We start from the raw sequence: 23,775 nt of genomic DNA, 5'->3' as shown, positions 1-23,775 counted from the left end.
AAGAAGGACAGGCAAATGATAGAAAGAAGCAAGATGAAGGTAGCTACTGAGGGGCTAAGATCTGGTCTTAAAAATCATGTGATGGGAGGCTCAAACCAGGAGAGAGCAGATGTGAATTATGGAGACGTTGCATACAGTTATATTATGTAAGTCAGGCCTCACATAATCCAGGGAGCATCGCATTTTATACCAATATAGCTGATGACAACTTAAGGTTGTCTCCCTAATTGGCTGTTGGTGTTGTAAGGGCATAAAAGTGGGGACAGGACCTTTCTTAGAAGATCAACATATACTGTCCTTTCCCTAATGAATGAATGAGTGAGTAAAGTATTCATTAAGGCGATGTGTTTAAGTGGGATAATTACATGCAAGATTTCAGTTGAACTCCAGGGATATCAGTTCATGATTGGGATAGGAAACAACTATCACAGGCTTATAATATGATATAATGGGTAGGCTGAATTTTGATCACAGCTGCAATTCTCTGGGGTGTTGAGTCGAAGGCAAAACTGTCACTTCTTTATCTCCTCTGATTACTAATTGGTAGGAACAGCAAGCACAATAAAGGCAATGTGAGAATGGTTAAACAGTTTAATTAAAGGCCTCTTCCTTAAGTTGCTTTTAAGCATGTATTTTAATACCTCACATCAATAAGAGTATACTGCACACTGACCTATTTTAAGCCTGTTAGAAGATTATTATTCTTTCGTAGAAAAGATTATATTTGAATATGGACTGAAGACCCATTCCCCACACTTTCCTATTTCTTTAAACTCTAGAGTAGAGGGTTATCCTTTAAGATTTTCACCTTCCAGAGAAAGGTGAAAGGGGTGGGTGGGGTGCCTATAGAAGTTCCTGCTCCTATAGCACATTGCTTGCTCAGAGCTATCCATGGTGCTGCTGTGCCCCTATGTGGGTTTTTTAAACTTGAAAAATTGTAAATACAAGGCTGTTCATGTTTAGAGAATAGGTACTGTAGTCCTGATTCCTTTAAGTACTTCTCTGCTTTGTTCATCAGCGATGAATCCTATATGCAGGAGAGGTAGATATGGGTCCAAAGGAAGCAATGATTTCAGGGTATCTAGATTTAACAAAGGAGTAAAATAATAGGAGTAATGAACACAGAAGTCTCTGCAAGTGGACAAGATCTCAGAAAGACATTTAATTATTACTGTTTATAACTCAAAGCCTTTTCTAATCTGGCTAGAAATTTTGGGAGTTATAGTTGTAGGGGACCAGATTATGCAAGACTGACCAATATAGCATCTTCATATCATGTACTAATTTAAGTTAAGCATTACATTTACTCTTTGTTCAAGAGCCAGATGACATAGCAAGCCATGGCTATCTCTAATCTCTATTTAACAGCCAGTTTGGTACCAATCAATGTTCTGATGATTAGCAGATCAATACCTTAATATGATTAAAACATTAAAATTGCATTTGCCCAATGGTGGTGAAATGTTTGCAGATAGGGTATTGAAAGGATGAGCCTTTTTGCTCTCTTTGTGTCCTCCCGGGAACATGAAAAATAAAAACTTGGAGCAGAAGAGATACTTTGTCTAGATCACCCCTCATCTGAAACTGATTTAACTTCCTGTCTCTCTGTGCCTGAAGGACGAAGGGTTCAGAAGACACAATAAGCCACTGATACTGCCCTTTAAGGCACAGCAAATTTTAATGTCATTTTTTCATTTGCAGAATTAGATTGCAAATTGGTTTAATATGACATGCACACACAGCCACATCCTTCACTTTGACATATTTAAGACAGCAGTTTTTCTAGTATTTCCCTTCGACATACTTGTGAGGTGCATTGCTTTGAAATCTTCAGAATGCTTTGAAAGCAATCAACAAGCTCATTTCATTCTATTAAAATATAAAGTGACATGCTAGAACAAAATGCTAAACTTAAATACTGTTTCTGTCCATCAATATTTCTACAAGATCCAGTCCAAAGATCTGACATCAGTGACATCATTCAGGGATCGAGTTCACACTGCTGATGCATACAAGAAAGTAGTTATGCCACATAACTTAAGATACAATGTCAAGATCACAGGAAGTGATATTATTACTCTATGCTGTGCTGGTCAGACCACACCTAAAATATTGTGTCCAGTTTTGGTTGCCACAGTACAAGATGCTGAAGAAATAGAGTGCAGAGAAGAGTAACAAAGAGAGGGTTGGAGATTAAATCCTATGAAGAATGGTTAAAACAACGGGGTACATTTAGCATCAAGAAGAGAAGGCTAAGGGGAGATGTGATAGCAATGTTCCAATACAGGAAAGGCTGTCACAAGGGACAAGGATGTGGATTTATTCTCCATAGTGCCAAGAGGTAGGACAAGAACTAATGGGTGTTAGCTTTACAGAGGAGATCCACATTCAGAATAAAGAGGAATTTCCCAGCTGTAAGAGCTAATAAACGGTGGAACAGCCTGTTTCCTGGAGTCATGGATGCTCCATCACTGAAGGCTCTCAAGCAAAGATTAGACAGCCATTTGGGATGGCCTATGGATTGCTGTTCTGGGCAAGAGTGGGATTAGAAGACCTATGATTCTATACTGTGTTACTGATAGCACAAATGCCAGGCTAAATAACTGTTTAATGGGGATGACTTTTTAGATTTCTGCTATGGACCTGCTGTGCTTTATCTTTACACAATATTGCTTGGTGTCAATAATTCTAGCTGCAATTTGGCACAGATTATTCATTCTGAGAAGGTACAAAAACTGGAAGGAAAACCCAGTTTGTTTTAGACAATGAGGAGGACAAGTAAAAATGATTAATGAAATAAAATGAATGGAATGTTTCCAGAGAACACAGATCCACTCTGTATGCCTTGGAAATTTTTATTCTCTTAAACGTGTCCCTTTTTCAAACATCTTACCTCTTACATATTCTGTTGGCCTCATCAGAACCATGCATTTCTCTCCTGTTGCTTCACCTTTTCTTCTTTACACAAATCTACTATAACCTAGATTAGTTCATAATGTTTTGCTTCTAGAAAATCATTCTTGCTAGACCCCCTTTGGTTTAGGATTAGATAAAAAAATAAATGAAGTCTGTTGTCTGCGTACTAATTATTGATGAGTAACTTCAAGGCCCTTGCCATTTATTTATTTATTCAGTCAGTCAGTCAGTCAGTCAGTCTTTAAAACAGACTTGAATAGATTATCTTTCAAGCAGAGAATATCTTCAGAAAGATATCTGTCCTCTGTAAAAGAAATGGAATACAGGTAGTCCTTGACATACAACCATTCATTCAGTAACCGAAGTTACGACAGTGCTGAATGAATGGACTTACGACTGGTCCCTGAAGTTACGGATGTCACAGCATCCCCGTGGTCTTGTGATCAAAATTTGTGTGCTTAACAGCCCGCCTGCACTTATGACTGCAGGGGCACTTTAACTCCACCCACGCACCTATCTCCCCGCAATCTATGCCCTTTTGGCCTCCTTTACTCCATGGCCCCTGCTACCCTAGCTGACTTTTGCTGTCTTCTCACTCCTTCTGCTGACCAAGCATGCTCAGCCTGGCTCTTTGCGAGGCAGCTGCTGGGCACATGAGGCTTTCTTCCCAAAGTTGTGCAAGGCTGTTTCCTTGTGAGACCTGAGGAAGATGGCTTCATGTGGCCAGCAGCTGCCTTGGGTCGGGCTGGGGCTGGGCTTCACCTGGTGCAAAGGGCTTCTTGGCTCACTGTGGCTCTGGGGCTGCAAGCTGGGCTGAGCTGAGGCTGGACTTTGCAAAGGGGCTTCCCAGCACGCCACAGGTCTGGGGCTGCAAAAAGCAAAAATAGTAAAATAGTAAAAGCAAATACAAACTAAACTCAGAAAAAGGAACAGAAAGAAAGAATAAAAAGTGCAAAGAAAAAGAAGAAAGTAAGAAAGAAAAAAGGAACATGTAAAGAAGTAACTTCCAATCTTCATCACAATAAGTAAAAACAAATCTGATAACTCTTTATCCCCTATAAGATTACAAACAAAGATCACTTCTTCCCATAATTCATCTCTTATCTAAATGTAAACCTATAAATCATCAACTTTTCAGTCCTGGTGTCAGCAATATGTCTGTAAAGGGTTACCAGAGTTTCATTAAAAAATGTCTTATGTTAATCTTGATCAAACAAACCAGCTTTATATTCCTTCCTTTTACTTCTACCAATCTTGATCTTTAATTCATTCAAAGTTGTCATAGGATTTGGTCTCTCTTCAATTTTTCTTTTTCCCATCACAGAGGCTTCCTCAAGGCATTAGCAAACCTCTTTTGTAAATCCAGTAAAAAGTCATTATCCAGGTCATTGTCTTTGTCATTTTTATTTCCACTTTGATTTTCAAAACTTTAACCAACATCTTTTGTATATCCAGTAAAAAGTCCTTATCAGAGTCATTCTCTTGACTTGGCATTTGTAATTCCACCTTCTCTGTCTTGTAATCCACACTTTTTTTTTTTAAATTATCCAGTATTTATGGTTCTAGTATTTCTGCATCACATTTGACATCTTTTGGGCATAGTCTATTCATAGAAACAGGCATCATTGCTGACATTTGTGATGTAGCTACTAATGACTGGCCCCATTCTTTGAAAATCTCCTGAAGTATTTCTAATGTTATAGCATTTTGTCATTTTGTAAATCCCCACATTAACCAAAAACTAAAGACAAGTTTACACTTTTTTTTCTTTTTCCTTTTCTGCCTGGAATCTTTAGTCTCCTCTAGTGTCCATTTTTTGAAATCATAGTTTCCATTTTCTGTTTTGACTTAAAATAGACAAAACAATCTGGTTCCCATGAAATGCTGTTTATTTTATTGAATTATTTCCAAAACCTTGTATTAAAAGTTTCAATGTTCCAAGGTTGTCTGGACCCTTGTTTATAACTTTCTCAGATCAAAATCTTATTCAGCATTTTGCTGTTTATTTCCAATTCTTTAAATTTTCAAACTAATAGTAAATTTTTCTTTTGTTCAAGAAGGAAGGTAAACTCACCAGGTGTCTTTTCAAACTTCTTGTTCCGAAGATCTCTAATAGCCTTAGAATAGTAAATAAGCAATTTCTGAAAGTGATTAGAAGTGAGGCTAGCGAACTCAGTGTCCTTTAAAAGGCTCCACTGCAGTTGTGAGCATGTTGGCTGATCTCTTCATCTGTATTTGTGAGGAGCAGCCATCGGGAGCACCTCTGGGTGATCTCCCATCCTCTCCTTATCCAGAGAAATTCTGAAGAACCGGTTTACTTGCAAGTTCTTTGGTTTTTGCCACGGTTGGCACCTATGTTCTTTTGGAGATGTATTTAGTTCACCATGCCTCCATCAGAAGTTGATGCTAAACTATAATCTTCACTTGATGTATAAATTCAGCCATCAGCATCCCAGCTTGAAGTAGAAAATGGAATTGTATTTGTTGACTTCAGCCTCCATTGTCACACTGAAGCCTATATGCTCATAAGTTCTCTGTGTTACTGGGATCTCAAGAAAAGCAACATAATCATTCAGCTACAACATGCCAATGCCAGTCATCATATTGGTTGAACATATAGGGGTTAGGGTTAGTGCAAGTGAGCACAATCTGATATTCCCTCAAGTGCTTAAATCTACACACAATTCATACGGATTTCTGTTGTAAACTGGTTTGAGAACGTGCATTGTTTGTTTATTTTCCATGATTATATTGTCAAATTATAAAAACTCTAGGTGGTTCCCAACAGCACAATAAAAACACAGTAAAAGCCTTGTTAAAACCACAAGATAAAAATAAACAGAACACATAGGCTTCTCATTATGCTTTCCTACGTTCCTTGTGGCAACACACTTAAAAATGTAGGTAAATGTTAACAGCGATGATGGATCTTCTTCTTCATCCTAGTATTTTCCCGCAGGTGGAGGGTCTGCTTTTCAGATCAGTGAACACCATTTCACACAATCAGACCCAGCAACCAGGTCCAACTGGATGATTTTTATGTCTGCATTAATTGTGTCCTGTCATCTTTGCTTCGGTCTTCCACATGGGCATTTGCTATCAGTGTGAAAGTGGTAGGCGGTACAGGCAACAGTGGGGGGTGCTGCTTCTAGAATGTGGCCATACCATTGTAGGTGTTTTTTCCCACATTTTCTCTGTTATTGGTGCATCACCCATCTGCTGCTGTGGCTGAGAAGGGAGACACCTAATGACCAATGGAACATGCACATCTCCATGGCATGTAAAGGGCGATCAGCACTTTTGGTGGTTGGCCAGCACTTAGCACCATATAGTGCTACTGGGCGGACCATCATTCCATCTAGTGATGAATGAGCAATTTATTTATTTTTTCTGAAGCCGCACAGTTCAGTTAGAAATGGTCTTCACTATTTCTTGAGAAAATTCACACAGTTCTTCTGTCTCAATGCTGTGTATTGTTGGCTGTTAAAATCAGACTGATAAAACTATATATGCATAATACTTTTTTTAAAAAAAGCAAATGAGAGATATATCCTATGAAGACAGGCCATTTTAAATTGCTGCTCATTATTATAGTTGTCTGTGCTTCTTTTATACTTTTTTCTAGAGACTAGTATATACTTTGATTTGTTACTGGACTAGATGATAAACTACCTTTATTTATATTTTCTCCATATATTCTTATGGTCTCTCAAGGTCTGTCCAAAGCCTAGTGCTACAATTCTTAGTTAGTAAGCTATCCTCCCCTCCCAAATGTCACACTGCAGGCCTTGGGACTAAATCAGTGAAGGAAAGTACCTGTGGTACCAATTCACATACAGCTCTTATCCTAATTTTAAATGCTTTCTGCAAGTAATCAGTTCCGGTTTTGGGCAAGAATGATCTCTGCAGTATCCCATTGGAAGGAGGAGGAGGAGGTTGCTAAAAGAAAGAAGAAGAGTTATCTTAGTCCAACAGATTGATGAAGGAAATGCAGGCAATGTCTGCATTAAAATGTTCCTCACACCGTACCGAGCAGTATTTAGCATACTCCCTTTGTGGAGAGAATACTGTTTGTCAGGGGATGTAGCCTTTTCATTGCCTTGCCTGCTAAAAAGATGCAGCATATGAATGATTTACAATGGCTTGATAACACACAAACGTTTTGGTTTTGGAATAAACCCACATTGCAGACTATATTATGACTTAAATCATGTACCATGCTAAGCTTTGGCTTGCGTATTTATGGTTTGATTAAACCACAATTGGTGGGCTTCAACAGAGTAACCCATACGGCTTACAAACCATAATGCTGTGTTCATACAGACAATACTAAAACAACTGCAGTATGATAATTATGATGCCTTGATGAAATTTAATATGCTTTCTCAAGTAGGAGTTATACTTTTCCAAAAATGAATACTGTATGCATATGTACATGGCTTTCCTTTTGAAAATCCGTGTTTTTGCACCCTCTGGTGGCAAAGAGCCTCCTAGAACACTGCCTTCAAAGATTTTGGTAACATCATATCCCCAGTGTTAATATACAAATGCAAAGCTGGATGAGCAAAAACATTTCCTTTATTAATGCCTAAACTATGGGGGAAGTGAGATTTCAAATTCCATAGAACAGTCTCCTTAAGGTATAAGTTCTAAAAAAAGGTGCAAAAAGTTAAACAGGGATTCCGTATTTATCAGGCAAAGCCAAGATAGGTCTGTTCGCTGGTATTATTCCCTACCTATTGCTATGACTTTTTATTTTTCTCACCCGCTTCTGTGACAGGTGTAAGTTATTTGATCCTTTCGGCAACAACAATCAGTTTGTACTCTGATTAAGGCAGCTGGTGCTTAAACCTTGCTGCTTTGTTATATATAACTTGTACTTTAGGGATTGTTATGTTGAGGCTGGAGCTGGTATTTTGGATATAGCTGCGCCAATAGAAGCCATTATTATTAATCACCAAACTTATAAGGGAGGGGACAGATTTCCTCTGGCAGCAGTTTCTAAACAATGTGTGGGGAAAAAAGGGGGGATCATGCTATTTGAGTGAGAGGGCTTTTCTTGGTTACCTGGTTGCTCGCTGTGAAAATCAAGATGCTGAACTGGATGGATCTTTGATCTGATCCTGCCGAAGTTCCTTTTTTGTTTTTTTATTCTTGTTTCTTTTAAATAAAAAAAGGGGGAAGATGAACATTAATATCTCACGTTTGCAGCATCTAACATATTTTCTCTTCTACCCTTCATTTTTTATTAAATAAGTTGTAGGGAATTCCAATGAACTTGAAAGACTGCATAATGTTTTGTAACATTTTACTGGCCTAAGATTTATTTGCTTGATTTGTATCCTGCCTTTCCTCCAGGAGTTAGAAGTGGGGTATATTCCATATCTTCCTATTTTTTCCTACTGCAACAACCCTCTGGGCTAGTTGTTGTGAGAGAATGACTACTCCAAAGTCATCTTTGGTTTGAGAAACGTGGACTTGAGCCTGAATCAGCTTTAACCATCACACCACTCTGGCTCTTTTGCATCCTATCATTATTATAGAAACATCTGTTCACTCTTTGTTATTTTGCTTATGTTTTCAGAAATATGTCCCCATGCATGTTTATTTGGAAATAATTATTTTATTCATGTTTAAACTGTAGGGGAAGCAAGATTTTTTAAAATATAAATTTTATTAAAAGCTTTAAAAAGATAAAAACTACAATGTTGGGAGTAATTGGCAACTGTACATAGGACTGCAATTTTTAGTGTTATTTTTTAAAAATGTGAACATCTTCTATAATGCTATGTCCATTTAAGCTGCAGTCCTAATGATTGCAAACACATTCTTTGAAGGGATTAGTAGATGCGTGCGTAATCATAATTTTCAATTATGCCCTGTGAAAATTATTACACATGCAGTCGTTTGACAGTTGTTGGTGCTATTCAGTGGCATGCAACACCATTTTCCTGTCTTGAGCCCTCCGGGTGGCTGGGGATTACGGAACCTAAAAACCAATCCAAGGTTGGAGATGGGATGCCGTAGGATTCTGAAAAGATAAAGGAAGTTTGGGGGAGAGGATTACAGGAAACAGAGGAAATTATCATTTTTCTATTGCAAATTTCCCAATTTCTCCGAAAAGCAAGGTTTTCTGTGTTCTTTTCAATTTCTAGAGAGTTAACAGCTGAGTCAAAACTTGGTGAGGACCGACGTTTGGAGAAAGCGGCGGCGCTGCTGCGTCACCCGACAGCTGCACCCGAAGGAAGCGAGCACTTCGGCGCAGGAAGGGCGCTCTGACGCACTCCCCGTCTTCCGCCCCGCGGGGAGAGGTGGAGTTAAGTTTGTCGCACAGGCTTCCCAGTCTGCCACATCTCCCTCCCGGCTATCGACTCATCATGCCTTCTTCCCCTCTTTCCTCTTGGAGGCCTCTGTTCAATCAGTGGAGTCGGTGCTCGATTCTCCGCCGCTAAGGGTTTGAGCGGGGGAGAGAAGCAAGATGGCGGACAAGACGCCAGGCGGTTCGCAGAAGGCCAGTGGGAAGGTGAGGCCGTTTGGGGGGTCGACTTAGTTGCGCTGCGATTCCGAGGAAAGCGGGAGGCCGGAAAGAAATATACTTAGTTATCTGCAAAGCGCTGCTGGGGAGGTGGCTTGGAGCCGCGTGCCGCGTCGGAGAGATGGTGCGCAGGCAGGCGAGAGAGGAAACTCGCAGGTTGGCTTCGCGGCCTATTCTTGCCTCCTCTCATCAAGATCCAGCCGATGATAGAGCTCGTTGGATTGAACGGGAAAATAAGAGGAGTTGTGTGAGTTGAAATTAAAAGGGCGAGTCATCCCCTTTTCCTATTTTGTCCGAGACCTGGCTTCGCGCCTCTACTTTCTCTCATCTGTTCTCTTATAATTTAATCCAGCCTTACCCAACTAATGTCCTCTAGGTGTCATGGAGCACAGTTCCCATCATCCTGTGGCTATGCTGGCTAGAGATGGAATACCTTACTTTCTTTGCAGTATGTACCGAAGAGACAGTACGACTGTGGGATTTAGATGTATTTAAACATTTGTGTTTCTTCATAACTTATTAAATTTCTAATTCGAAATTAAATGTTCCAGAGGAAGCCAGAGTGGTTTACAAGAAAACTATCTTAAATACAGCGATCATAAAGCATCTCCAGCAGTGCTTAAAACAATAAATATAATATTAAAAGTTGAGTTTTTAGGAAGAAAAATACTAATGGTAGTTTAAAATATTGTTTCGCCCTGGAATGTGGTGTTATTCTACACATGCCTGGCTGAACAGTGTGTGTTTTCAGTTGCCTCTAAAGGTGGAGTGGGACTGTCTGTATTTCCCCTGGGAGAGAGTTCTATAATTGGGGTGCTGCCCCTGAGAAGGCTCTGCTCCTGGCCACCCTTCTATGAGCCAAATCAATGAGTGGGGCCGTCGGATCTTAATGTACAGCCTGGATAATATCAGAGAAGCAAATTTTTAAATACTTGGGGTCTACCTAGATATGCATGCCTCTCTTTTTCGGAGTTTTCCTTTTGCTGCCCCCTTCAGCCTGGGAAGCTTAGTCTCTGACTCATCCTTTTTAACATCCAACCTGTCATATGATATTTAGCTTCAAATAGTGCTCCCCAGTGTTTGTTTTTTATTAAAATGTGTCTGTGCTAATGGTCTTTGAATGCAACAGATAATATTAACTGAAAATATACTAAATGAAACAGCAAAGCTATAGTAATATTAAGTCTGCTTCATGGAAGATAGTTTGTCCAGTGTAAGGTTTCATGTAGAAAAAGAGTATCATTTGCTACCTGTGCAGGAGGAAAGTGTGATTGTGATGTATACATGTATTGTAGATGCGTATAGATACTTTCCTTAATACTATACAGAAGGTAGGCTTCTGTGATATCTGTTTCCTGTATTTTTATATTTAGAACTATTTAACTTTAGTTTTTTGTCATGGAGTTACATGCAATCATGTCTGCAGGCAGAAGCAGTTCATCTGAGGTAACTGTCTTAATTCTGACTTGGGTAAGCAGCTAAGTGTCATGCACGTGGGATTAGAGTTCTGGAGCCCTCTAAAATGTAGAATATAAATCAAAAGTGAGAAAATAGTTAGAACACTAGAAAAACATTATCAGGACACTACCGTAATCTTATGAAATATCTAAAGCTTTCTTTTTTAAAAAAGAAATTGCTTATGATTTTATAGTTTATTAGATAAGATGTAAGAAAAATAGGGTGAACTGAGGAAAAAAAGGATTCTGGCTTTACTTTTTATACAGCTAATAACTTATGAATGGCCATAGAAAGGGTTCTCACAGAAACCTTTATTTACTTATTCACAGGACACTTAAAAACATATGGTACTGTACATTGCAGTTCACTAGTATAGTTATGATGCTGTGTCATGTATTTTCTTTCATGCATGGCATCCATTTTATTGGGATGGATATATATTCAATTTTTTATGAAGATTTTTTTCTGGAAGATCAGGAAAGCAAAGCAACATGACATGACTAGCATTGATGAAGAAATAAAAATACTGTATTCATTTGCCATGAGTAATTGAGTCTGAATTCCAACTCTTAAGAAAAAAAATGAAATTAAGTATCAGTAACATTGAATTCCATGGAAGTGGATCAAAAACTTTCAGTAAACTAAGAAAGTTTGTGCTTTTCATAGGTAATGTAAATAACATGTTGCATCTTTTTGAAGCATGAATTAATAAAACAATACTGCCTTACTTTAATTTTTATTGGCTCTTGTCTGCATATTGTTAAGATTTTTCTGCCTATCCAGTAACTTAATTTGAGAGAACAACATAAACGATATCAGCTTTCCCTACTTTTGTATCCAGTAATGTGTTTGGACAGCATGTACCATCCTGCTCCATCATTTATGCCAATGGCCATGTTGGCCTGGAATTTTGGAATCCAGTGCAACTAGACAGCATCATTTTTGGGAAAGCTGCCATAGAATAGTGCATATGCTATGTAACATAGGTACTAAGTGAGTATAGTATAACATGACAGACCATTGGTTAGTGATAATTTATTAAGCACGACTTCAAAAAATAGGATCCTACTTTTTGAGAAAAAAATCAGTTGTAGATGGACTGTCCATATAATCCAATGGAACAGGTTAAAAGTTTTATCTATTTTGGAGCACTGTTCCGCCATTCATCATGACTTTCCCACCATTGTTTTGCACTCCAGAAAGCTGAAGCCACTCTTATCCGCTCTGCTTTTTTTTTTCTTTTTCTTTTACTTTGCCTGTGAGAACTTTGCTCTGGTTGCTGTTGTAAGTTTTTAAGTTTTTAATTGCAGCTTCTGTACAAATCTCAAATTTGGATCAAAGCTGGTTTCATGTAAAGTTTCTGAGGGCTCTCATAAATGTCCCAAGTTGGGTCCCAGATGATATCCTTCTTGAGTCTGGGCAGTGTCCTTTTGAAAGTAAAGCCTGGCTGTCTGCAGGAAAATTATGGCTCAAAATTTATGTTTTTGAAAGTGCATTACTGCTGGAACTCTTGAACGATAGCTTTACCAGCACTTGGACTATTTTAACAGTTCAAAAAGTTTCTATGCTGGTCTGTTGCCAGGTGATTTATTTGAAAAGGGCGATAAGTCTGCTTCATTTATCACTAATCTTTGCTTAGTGAAATATAAAATATTTCTTTTCAGGAGCTTTTCAGGAGCTTTTCAGATCAGGTTAAATCACACTGGTTATTGTGGAACTTTGGCATCTGTTACAGCCTTCTAGATGGCTTGTGATTTAAATCTTTTCCATTATAAATACTGGATTGCTTTTACTAAAGCTAGATTAAATGTCTCACCGTCATCTAAATTGAAACATAGATTTGTTTGGTGGGGGGGATCCCTACTGCACAAAGATTTTGTTTTTACGATAGTAAAGAAGTAGCTGGTGGACCATGTTCTCCTAGTTTGTAATGTTTACGTAGTGTTCACCAGGATCTAATCTGTCCTATATATAAAACATATAAAATAAGCTGATCTTATTTTAAATATGCTACGTTCCTACTGATTTTCAGAGATACCAAGGTAACTCTTGCAACTGCCAAATTTTGGGTGGTGGCTATCAGGTTAAAGGATATAACTAGTGAATTAGTTAGGAATAGTTGAATTTAAAAAAATAAGGTATTTATTTAGAACATTTTCTCTTTCTGGATAGACATCATTTGTTCCTTTAATGCATTGTTCTGGCTTTTTATAATGTAAAACACCCAGAGTCATTGGGAATCAAACATTCTTTAAATCTGTGTGAATGAATAAATGAGAAAGATCTCTTTCGTGCTCCAAAGTGCAGGACAAGAAATAATGGATTTAAATTATAGGAAGGCAGATTCCAGTTGAATGTTAGAAAAACATTCCTAACAGTAGGAATGGTTTGACAGTAAAATTAATTAGTGGTTGTGGGGGTCTTCCTTCATAGAGACTAGACAGCCACCTATCAGGGGTGCTTTAATTTCCATTCCTGCAGTGAACAGGGAGTTGAATTCAGTGGCCTCTGTGGACCCTTCCAACACTGAGACTCTATAACTACAGTCTGAACTGTCGTCTGGGTTTGGTTTACAAGTTAAGACAAACTATAATGTGACCTAATTTGTTCTATCAGATAGGTTTATGGTAACTGCGACAAGATTATTGTATGCAAAAAGTTGGAAAAGCAATGAAATGTCTCCAGTGGAAGATTGGATTATAAAATTAACTGAACTTGCAGAAATGACAAAGCTGACCATTTTGGTCAAGGAAAAAATGATAAAGGCTTTTTTGAAAGACTGGAAACCTGTTGGACTTTTTGTTGAAAGAAGAAAAGGTTGGGGAAAATTTAAGATGATAATTACTTGATAGAAGGGAGGAAGGCATAATTGTATGTTTTTCTTTTTTTTAAAATTTCTTTTTTCTCTTTTTTCTTATTTTCTATCTTTGTTCTTGTTTGTTTTGTATATTTTACTACATTGAAAAATTCTAACACACACACACACACACACAAATAAATGTATTTTAATCCTACATATCACATACGATTTGGTTGAGTTTTCTGAGATACATGCTGTTGACTGAACTTCTAATTGTTTAGAAAATTCTCTTCAAAACCTGAAGGAATAACAAATTATTTTAAATTTTAGGTAATGAGCCATGAAAGTAATATTATGAATTGGATGAAATGAAGCACTGCTTTCTCTCAGTTTCTTTCTTTGAATCTTGCCCATTCACACTTCCTTTCAACAGTGACTTCTATTATTATATTCCAAGCAAATGTAAGACTCTTTCTTTTCAATTCACAGGTCAGTTATTAGGATCATCTCCCTTTCTGGAAAAAACAGTACTTAAACAGTTTTATATTCCTACTTTCTATATGCTGATGGCAACTCAGTCATTCTTGAGCTGCTGCTTCATATTTTTGGAGGAATAATAAGTCCTTTAAGTAACTGTACAAGTTTTATATCATTTGGAGAGTCCTAGAAATCTAAGTTGAATTTTCCAAATAATTTTACACTTGGAAAATTGTAAAGTAAACACTTGTGAGTTTTGATTAATATTGGAGGTCAGTTAAAATGAAAACTTTATGCCTATATAAAAGTTTAAAATCATTAAATGCTTCCTGATGATGATGATTTATTGAATTTTTACAAATTTTAGGCCAGACTTCCAGAAACAGCACGGGCCACTGGATCTCCAGAGACTCATGTAAGTTTATAGTGTAAATGGAAACTCTGCTTCTGTAGTGGATTTATATTAACATATATGTGAGCTGTTGGGTACTGGAAAATAAATTATAGAACTACATGTAAGATTAACTTTTCTGTGGCTTTATTTTAGTAGCAGTTACATTAATCAGTTTATGCAAAAGGATAGTTCTATACTACTACTGTTTAATAATAGTGGAACTTTGATTACAATAATTACTTTTTTTCATTAAAAACCATACATTTAATTCTTTATTTCAGTCATAGGCAATCATAAAAAGAAATAAAGCTACAGAGGTAACAAGTAAAATTGTTGCACTACTAACTTATATAAGATATAATTCATAAAATATAATGTAAAGCAATTAACAAAAATAAATGTGATTAAACTACATGTCTAAACCTAATCATAAATTCAATATTAGTTTAAGTTTAATGTAGAGAACAAATTTTATTACAACCATGGGTCAACTGAGTAAAATAGTTAAAAATACTAAGCAATAATGTAAAAACAGTGGGTCTCTTATTAAAGGGTACACCCACATAATCTGGCATTTAGAGATTTTCAGTCTCATGTCACTCCAAGATAGACAAGAAGTGAATTAAATTAAGATTGCCTAATAGTCAAGTGGCCAGTTCACAAAGCAGTGTTTGTGTTGTTTCATTTTGCAGTCTGTGCTGTCGCAAAATGTTTGCAACATTGTATATAATAAAGCTTTTTTTAAAAAAACTGTATCTCTCCACATTTGGTGAGGACATCTAGCTTCCTTTGAAGATGCCATTAACTTTAAAATCCTAAATACTTTGGGTCAGGAGTAATCTTCCCTGTTTTGCAGTAATTCAAACTTGCATACAATTTTCACAGGCAGCTTGGTATGGAATACAGTATAGTCCAAATAAGAGACTATTAGAATGTGCATGATGGTAAGGGAGCTGTCCTAGAATAGATGGTTTGCTATTGCTATATCCACCTAAAGTCAAAAAGGGCATACTTAGGCCATCTATACATCCAGTAGCTATGCTGAATTCAAAGCTACTTTTAAATTATACAGTCAGACTCAGCTAAATATGTGAAACAAACCACTAACTACAATTGTCTTTTATGTTTGGACATGTGAGATGAAGTGGGTAAGTTAAATTGTTGGACCAGGACTGGAAGAGCCAGGTTTTAGTCCATCTTCAGCCATAGAAGCTCATTGGTTGACTTGGGCAATCGCTTGGCCCAGTCTACCACCCAGGGTTATTGTGAGAAAAAAGGAAAAGGGATGCAATGTATGCTGCCTAGAGTTTCTGGAGGAAAAGCAGGATATAAATCTAGCAGTTAAGTAAATGTGTGTGTGATAGAATGTACATTTAAGGTGCTTTGTAGAAATGTTTAAGCTCATGTAAACCAGCAAGAGAGATTATTAGGATATAAGCAAAATAATTTGTGAATTTCCATTTAGCTCTGAGGCAAGACAGGTTTGCTCAGTGGCATGCAAAGACAGGCTGTAGTCTTCGTTTAGTGACTGCCTCGGACAGTGACCTTTTGCAGTTACGATGGTGATGAAAAAGTAACTTTGCTTTCGTACTAGAATACAAAAGAGCTCATTTTCATGTTCACAGCCACATTGGCAATGTGTATTCTGTAAACTTAACAGAAGAATTTTGCATCAGGTGATAAAATTGTGTTGTTATGAATTAATATTTTTCTCTCTTTTAGCCACTCTTAGAAAGCAAACTTAAGGCATTCAGTATTGGCAAGATGAGCACTGCCAAGAGAACTTTAAGCAAAAAGGAACAGGAAGAATTGAAAAAGAAGGTAATTATCACAAGGGATTTGACAAGTCAACTCTTGCAATTTTTTTTATCAACACAGCAAAGTAAGGTTTGGTTTTAGGTAATGTTTCATTACAGCAACTTAGTTCTCCCACCTTTCTTATTGATCAGTAGCTGAGAAATGGCATAAATCTATGAAGCAAAGTTAAATCCATGAAGGCTTCACTGGTATATCATTGCCAAGCTTTTCTAGGCCAAACTACTTGTGTCCTGGAAACAGCATCCTCAACAGTCAGTGCTGCATAGAATTCACAATGGTCTGCTAGCCATCATACTTCCATATTTCTTCCCCTTTCTTCCTAGGATACCTGTCTTCTTCTTTTGCCAGCTTAGCAACAGTCCCATTTTCCTATGAGAAAGTTATGAAAAACTAAGTGTATGTGTGACAGGATAGCAGAGAGCAATAGGCAGATTTACTCATTGGTTTTCTTCGACCCCCACAACCACTAATTCTTTGTTATGCTTTTTTCTGCTTTTGGTTAAAATGAATCTAAAGGTGTCTTTTAAAAAAAAACTTTGAGATTGTTAAGATTATCAAAATAATTGAATCTGACTGCTTGGAGATAAAATATGTAACAGTATATTTGCTATTAGTTTATTTTTAAAAAATTTTTGATTGCAAAAAAATACATAAAAGTGGTTTAACAAAAAAGTGAAAAAACAAAGAGAAAAAATGTGTTAATATATCATTATAACAATAAACCATTTCAATTCTATATATGCTTATCTAATACAAATATTATTCAGGTACGTATATGGAGAATCCATTTACGTTATCCAGGTGTCAAATTCCATGGACTAGGAATATAGTTCAAAAGAATATTATCCTCTGAAAGTTTTAGCTTTTGCCACGCAATCATATTTATATAGTCCACTATATAGGGCATTGTAAAACTGATCTTTGTTTTTATTTATCTACAACTAACCTAATGTAGTCTGCTTCTTGCCTAGTTTTTATAAACCCTGCTTGATCGTTCTTAATAATGAACAGTATCACCTGCTATAATCTGTTTGCTAATACTGCTGTTAAAATTTTTGTGTTGACATTAATCAGTGAGATTGGACAATAATAAGCACACCGATCTTTACCTGTTTTTGGTATAACTGTAATATAAGCCTGATTAAATGCTGGTATTAAAATTTTCTTATCAAATATTTCTTCATACACTTGGCAAAGTTTTGACACCAAAAGATCTATAAATGTTTTGTACCACTTGATAGGGAATCTATCTAATCCTGGTGTTTTACCACATGCCATTTTTAAAATTATTTGTTTAATCTCTAGCTCAGATAGTGAAGCAAATAGGAGTTGTTTTTGTGTTGTACAAATTCTTTATCATTCAATAGAGAAACATTAAGATACTAATTTCTTGATACCTTAACTGGTTTCTGAAACATACATTTCAAGGTGGTTGCACTATGATCAAATACATAACAAACATCAATGTTACGTTCTTGAATTTGATGATATAAAGTCAACAATATTAAGAAATAAGCCTAAAAAAATCCTGGTGCACATTTGAATAAAATGTATATTCTCTTTTAGTTGGATACACCAAATGCCAAGGGCCTATTAAATTCAGTTCTTCCATATAAGTCTCAATTATTTCCCTCACTAATTATTGTTTTTTCCATGCTGGTGTATTTCTATCAAGCTCAGGCTCCAATATTCAATAAAATCTCCTATTATCAATTTATCATAAATACACCCATTCAAGTATTGAAAAAAATCATAAAACGTGGTAGGAGAATCTAAATTTGGTCCCTAAACATTAACCATAGCTATTACAGTCTGCTATTTTGGGACACAAAATTAAATAACGCCCATTTACATCAGTGATGACTTGTATATCAGTTGGGAATCCTTTTCAAACCAAAATGGCCGCACCTTTAGCTTTTGTCAAAGTATCTGTGAGGTAAACACAGATACTTTCATTAACAGAGATTTACCCTGTTCCATTAAATGAGTCTCTTATGAATAAGCAATATCTGCCCTTAAGAATTTTAAATACGCTAAGATTACATTTGTTTCTTGGATTCTTATTAACACTTTTACATTTAAACTTACTAACCTCATCCATAAATTTTATTTTGGCCCACTTTTCAATATTCCCCCAATACCAATTCATTTTACAACCTGTACCATTTAACAAATATCTTTTGTTATTTCTATATTTAATATTTAACAGATTTAACAGATTTTCTAGTATTGTTCACAGACATAGAACCTCCATAAAAACTCAATTTAATGTTCAAATACCATTCTTTTATGCATATATAGAATCTATACTTAAAGGGAAAAAATGATTATGTGCATAAAAGTAAAAAAAACAAGCAAGTGACATAATAAAAACGATTAAAAGGAATCTTAAATGAGGGGAAAAAAGTAAAGGAAGGAAGGAAAAAAAAATCACAGAAGTTGACGACTTCCCAAAGGGGATGGCAGGGTGATTTCATCTCTCTTTTTACACTGAAAATTACAAAACAGTTTTAAAGTTAGTAATTGAAGGGGGAAAAAAGTACTGTGTGTTAAAAATAAGTGATAGAGTTGGCGGTATGCCCAGACCCTCTATCTTGAAATAACCAAAACAAACACAAATAGGGGTACAGAAAAAAAAATACTGGCATGCAGACTTTTTAACTAAGGCTTTTACTGTAGGCAAACTCTGACTTCTACCACAGCAGATTCCATAGAATGAAACACAACAAGCAAATTTTAATGATAGGATCAAGTCCTCTGCTTTCAACGAATTATCAAATTTGTGAATCTGATCTTGATGATTAATGTAGAATGTAGCTGGAAAATGCATGAAATATTGAAGTATTGATTTGGCAAGACTTTGAGCTTTTTAAAACATCTTTCTCTTTTCTGAAACCTCTTTAGTAAAATCAGGATAAATTGATGTGTTGCTTTGATTAGAGCCCCACTTCAAAGGAGGCTACTGATTCCTGGTGAAATATATGTAAAATCTCATTTCTTGTGGTAATACGGAGGACTTGCACAATAATAATATTACCAGTCTTCCTTCTCATTGAAGGAATTTTAATCACATGGTCAATCTCAACTGGAAAGTCCATTCCCAAAGAAAGGAGCTTTCTGAAAAAAATCTTCCATAAATTTGGCCAGGTTTGATTGATTTGGAAGGCTTTAATACCATTCACATGTAGGTTTTTCCCATGCAGTTGTGACTCCAGATAAGTAATTTGTTTATCCAAAATATTATGACTGGCTTGAGTTATAGTCTTACGAGCACTTAAATGATCCTCATAGCAAGCCATTTTTTCTTTCATTGATTTTAAATCACATTTAAGCTCTGCCAGATCTTGTTGAATCAGCTTCAAGAGTTATACCTGAGCCAGGATCTCTTTTAGTAAAGTAGCAGAAGAATTCTTCTCCGCTGTCTTGCCTGGCTCGGCAGATAGTGACATAGATGAATTTGAGCCAGCCATTGAATGCTTAGGTCTAGTTGCCATTCCAATAACTTGTTAAAAACAAGATAATAAGTAATGAAAAGTTTTATTTACTGAATGATGAAAGTCCTTATCCACACAGTCTGATAATACTGAAGTTTGAAAGTCTTTTAATCAGAAGAGAGACAAGAGACGTGCACTCACTGTGGCATCCCAGACAGGAAGTCTTGTATATTTACTATTAGTTAAGTTAATGGTTTGTGATACACTCATCCCAAAGTGGGCCAATTCAAGTTTTATCTTCAGGTTGAAATCTGCTTGAAAGGGAAGATTACCTGCTCTACTTCATTATCATATTATTTGTTCTCAGTGGTGTAGTAGTTTTTATGAAAAACCTTGAATTAGAACAAATTTCCTGGGAAGTAACTTAGGTTATTTTGATTTAAATTTAGTAAATGATATATACCACATTAATATTTGCAGGTAGTTGAAATAAAATATTTGATTAGGAAAAATAAGCATATTGATTGTATTAAGCACATTGAATATTGTTTAAATGTTAAACTCAAATTCAAACCTTAGTGGCACATTATTATGATTGGACTATTTTAGAAGTCACAAAAACTTTGTTTAAATTCAAAGGAAAAATGTTCAAGGCAAGTACTATCCTTAGGGACAGCTTTTGAAAAGAGTTAATTGAAGCCTTTGAAGTATCATATTTGATGAAAATACTCTTTTCCATGCAGTTTCTTGTATGTCTGAAAACCTGCTGTTGATAGTAGAGAGATCCTCACAGATGTCTGGAATTTGTTATGGGTCGGAAGCTGGATATAATCGATGGTTACATTAATGCTGATAATTTGTGTAACATTTTGGTGACTATAGGAGGATGAAAAGGCAGCTGCAGAAATATATGAAGAATTCCTTGCTGCGTTTGAAGGAAGTGATGGCAATAAAGTGAAAACATTTGTCAGAGGAGGTATTGTTAATGCCTCTAAAGGTAAGGCGTACTACAGTATTATCTAGGAAAGATATTGGGTTCCAAGAATTATTTTAAATAAAATATTAAATTTTACTTAATTTTGGGGGTGTTGCCTTCAAATTTGTATTTCAGGTAGATTACAATAGTGGGCATTTATTAAGATACTGTTATACTGTTAATGGTACTTTCTCACTTGAGTAACTAGATGGTTATAACTGTAGTTTTCATTATATTCATAGAATTTACTGTGTTTCCTTAAATTGAATATAATATATTTCTTGATAAATATGTTGATTTTTGTTTCAAGTTAAAAATAATTTCTAGTACATTTTCTTCAGTGGAGGAATAATCAGTGATTTGGCAAGGTAATGCATGTCATGCAAAGTTCCTTGTTTTTGTGATTAAGAGATTTTATCCTTATACTTTTTAAATAGCTGAACCCATCTTCTCCATTTTTCCTGGCAGTAGTCCTATGAAACAGAGAAGTTTCAAAAGTAGTTTTGAGTAGGATGTTGTGGGCAGAGGTCTTTTTTAAAAGGGCAGCTTTAAGCATGGTCGCACCGGTATGTGCACTTAAACTAGCTCTTTAGAAACTTGCTAGTGTTTCAGTTAGTTATTTTTATGATGTTTGTCTCACCAGAACATGAAACAGATGAAAAGCGAGGAAAAATCTACAAACCTTCATCACGATTTGCAGATCAAAAAAATCAGCAGAATCAGTCATCTTCTAATGAGAGACCTCCATCTCTTCTAGTGATAGAAACCAAAAAGCCAGTAAGTTTAGATTTTTTAGAAATATTTGTTACTGCCCTGTTCAAGTATATTGGTAACTTATTTTATATAGTTATATAGCGTTTTTCAGATGAATTTTGTAAAGCAGTTTATATAAAATTATATGTGGAGAGCCTTTGAGTCAGTATTGACTCCTGATGTCTGCTTGAACTACTTCCTGTAGTTTTCTTGGCAAGGTTTTTGGAAGTGGCTTGCCATTGCATCATTCTTAGGGCTGAGAGAGTGAGTGACCCAAGGTCACCCAGCTGACTTTGTGCCTAAGGTGGGACTAGCACATGTGGTCTCCCCATTTCTAGCCTGGTGCCTTAACCACTACACCAAACTGGTCTCTGTATGAAAATTCTTATAGTGCCAACTCATGGCTTGACATTAACAATGAAATGGTCCATAATCTAATTACTTGTAGTTGCTTTTAATTTAAAAATATTGTTAGTAAGGAAGTATGGAAAATTAGTATGGAAAATCTATATAATCATTCTAGTTTATAAAGATAAAAATATTTTCAGGAAAAAAACAAAGGCTTCTGTAAGAGTCAGCGGGTTTCTCTCTTTTACCCAGAAATGAGGGGATATTGTTTTGGTTTAGCCACTTGCCAAAATGAAATTCAGGGCCATATTCTTTTTGTTCTGCTAATTTTCAGTCATAGTAGTTTTATTCCATTTAGCTGTATGATCCTCTAGCTGTAGACTGAAACAGTAAAATTTATGAAACCTATTTGCTTTCTTACCTGCTTATTTTTTAATTTAATTTTTTTTAAAAAAAGTTCTATAATTGAAGCTCTCAGGTGGATGTCCATTAGAGATCAGATAAAATTCATGTAACTTACTCCAAAGAAATGGCAATCTGTTTAAGCTCCAGTTTGCCATTAAGCTCCAGTAGTCTGTGGGAACTAAGCATTAGAACTGTAACTGTGCAACCTGACTGGGAGCATATTTGATGCTCACTTAACTGATGTTAATAGCATTGTATTTTTATTTTGTTGTAAGACTGTGATATAGTCTATCCATTTTATTTATTTACTTTATACTCTACCTATTTGCAATCTTTATCAGACACCTAATATTCTATACAGGTAGTCCTCACTTAACAACCATTCGTTTAATAACAGTTTGGAGTTATGATGGCCTCAGAAAAGGTGCTTTACAGCCCATAAAGCACTTCTTGCCATCGTAAAACGTCATGTTGCCCCCTGGTTATGTGGCTACATTTTGGGTGCTGGCAACTGGCTCACATTTACAATCAATCGCCAAGCGCCCCACGATCATATGATCGCCATTTGTAATCTCTGCCAGCTTCCCCAAAAAGTCAGTGCAGGGAAGGTTGTATGCGGAGGAGATTCAGGGAAACCTCTCCGCAGTATGCAGGAAAAGAGCTCAAATCCTGAAGATCTGAACTCCATTCCTGCACACTGCCAAGAGGTTTCCCCTCCTCTCCCAGTGGTGTGCAGGAACAGAGCTCAAATCCTGCAGATTTGAATTCTGTTCCTCCAGCCCCATGAAGGATTTCCCCTCCATCCATGGAGGGGAGGACAAACCCTTTGGTGGGCTTTAGGAACATTTGAGAGTGAAAGGGCTCTCTGCCAGGAGGATTTCAGCTCCACCTTTTGCTCTCAAAGAGCTGCCTGCTGGGAGGATTTCAACTCTGTGGAGCTGAAGTCTTTCAGCAGACAGCTCTTTCATTCCGTCTGCTTAACGACCCAGGAGATCGCTTAACATCCGCAACCGGGAGTGCCTGGATTGTGGTCGTTGAGTGAAGCAGTCATGTGAGCATCTTGCTTAATGACCGCTTTGCTTAATGATCGAGATTCCAGTCCCAATTATGATTGTTAGGTGAGGACTATCTGTAGTGCATCAGTAGTGGAAGGAAAGGATCTTTGATGATTTACTGTTGGTTCTTGATACTGCCTTGATAACATTAATTGTATATGTGCAATAACTAATAAACTCCCAGTGCAGCAACTTACAAGCTGTATTATTTTTCTTTATTTATATTTCAAATTTGTCACTGCCCATCATTGCAGAGTGACTCTGGGCGTGCGCAAATAAATAAATAAATAAAATATTTTATGTGTACATTTTCTTATCCTTTCCTTTTTCCAGAATGGATTTTCCAAGTATACACTTAAATATTTATACTGGTAGAATAGTAAAAATAGCAGTTGTGTATGTTATT

General features: G+C 36.4%; 1 protein-coding gene across 1 annotated transcript in view; it reads left to right on the top strand.

Moving 5' to 3' along the window:
* Positions 1–23,775, top strand: part of U2SURP (U2 snRNP associated SURP domain containing) — a 64,355-nt gene that overhangs the window by 9,201 nt on the left and 31,379 nt on the right. The window contains exons 2-6 of the mRNA XM_007440091.4: positions 9,072–9,439; positions 14,554–14,601; positions 16,303–16,401; positions 20,715–20,829; positions 21,452–21,585. Of these exons, the coding sequence (XP_007440153.1) occupies positions 9,395–9,439; positions 14,554–14,601; positions 16,303–16,401; positions 20,715–20,829; positions 21,452–21,585 (441 nt within the window). The 5' untranslated portion in view covers positions 9,072–9,394. The remainder of the gene's footprint in view (positions 1–9,071; positions 9,440–14,553; positions 14,602–16,302; positions 16,402–20,714; positions 20,830–21,451; positions 21,586–23,775) is intronic.

This window comes from Python bivittatus, unplaced genomic scaffold, assembly GCF_059951505.1.
Source record: "Python bivittatus isolate LINGU-HERP-01145 unplaced genomic scaffold, Pbiv_v1 ctg000980_np1212, whole genome shotgun sequence".
Lineage (NCBI taxonomy): Eukaryota > Metazoa > Chordata > Lepidosauria > Squamata > Pythonidae > Python > Python bivittatus.
Note: the sequence above shows the minus strand (reverse complement) of the source record. Positions and strands in the feature narration are given on the sequence as shown.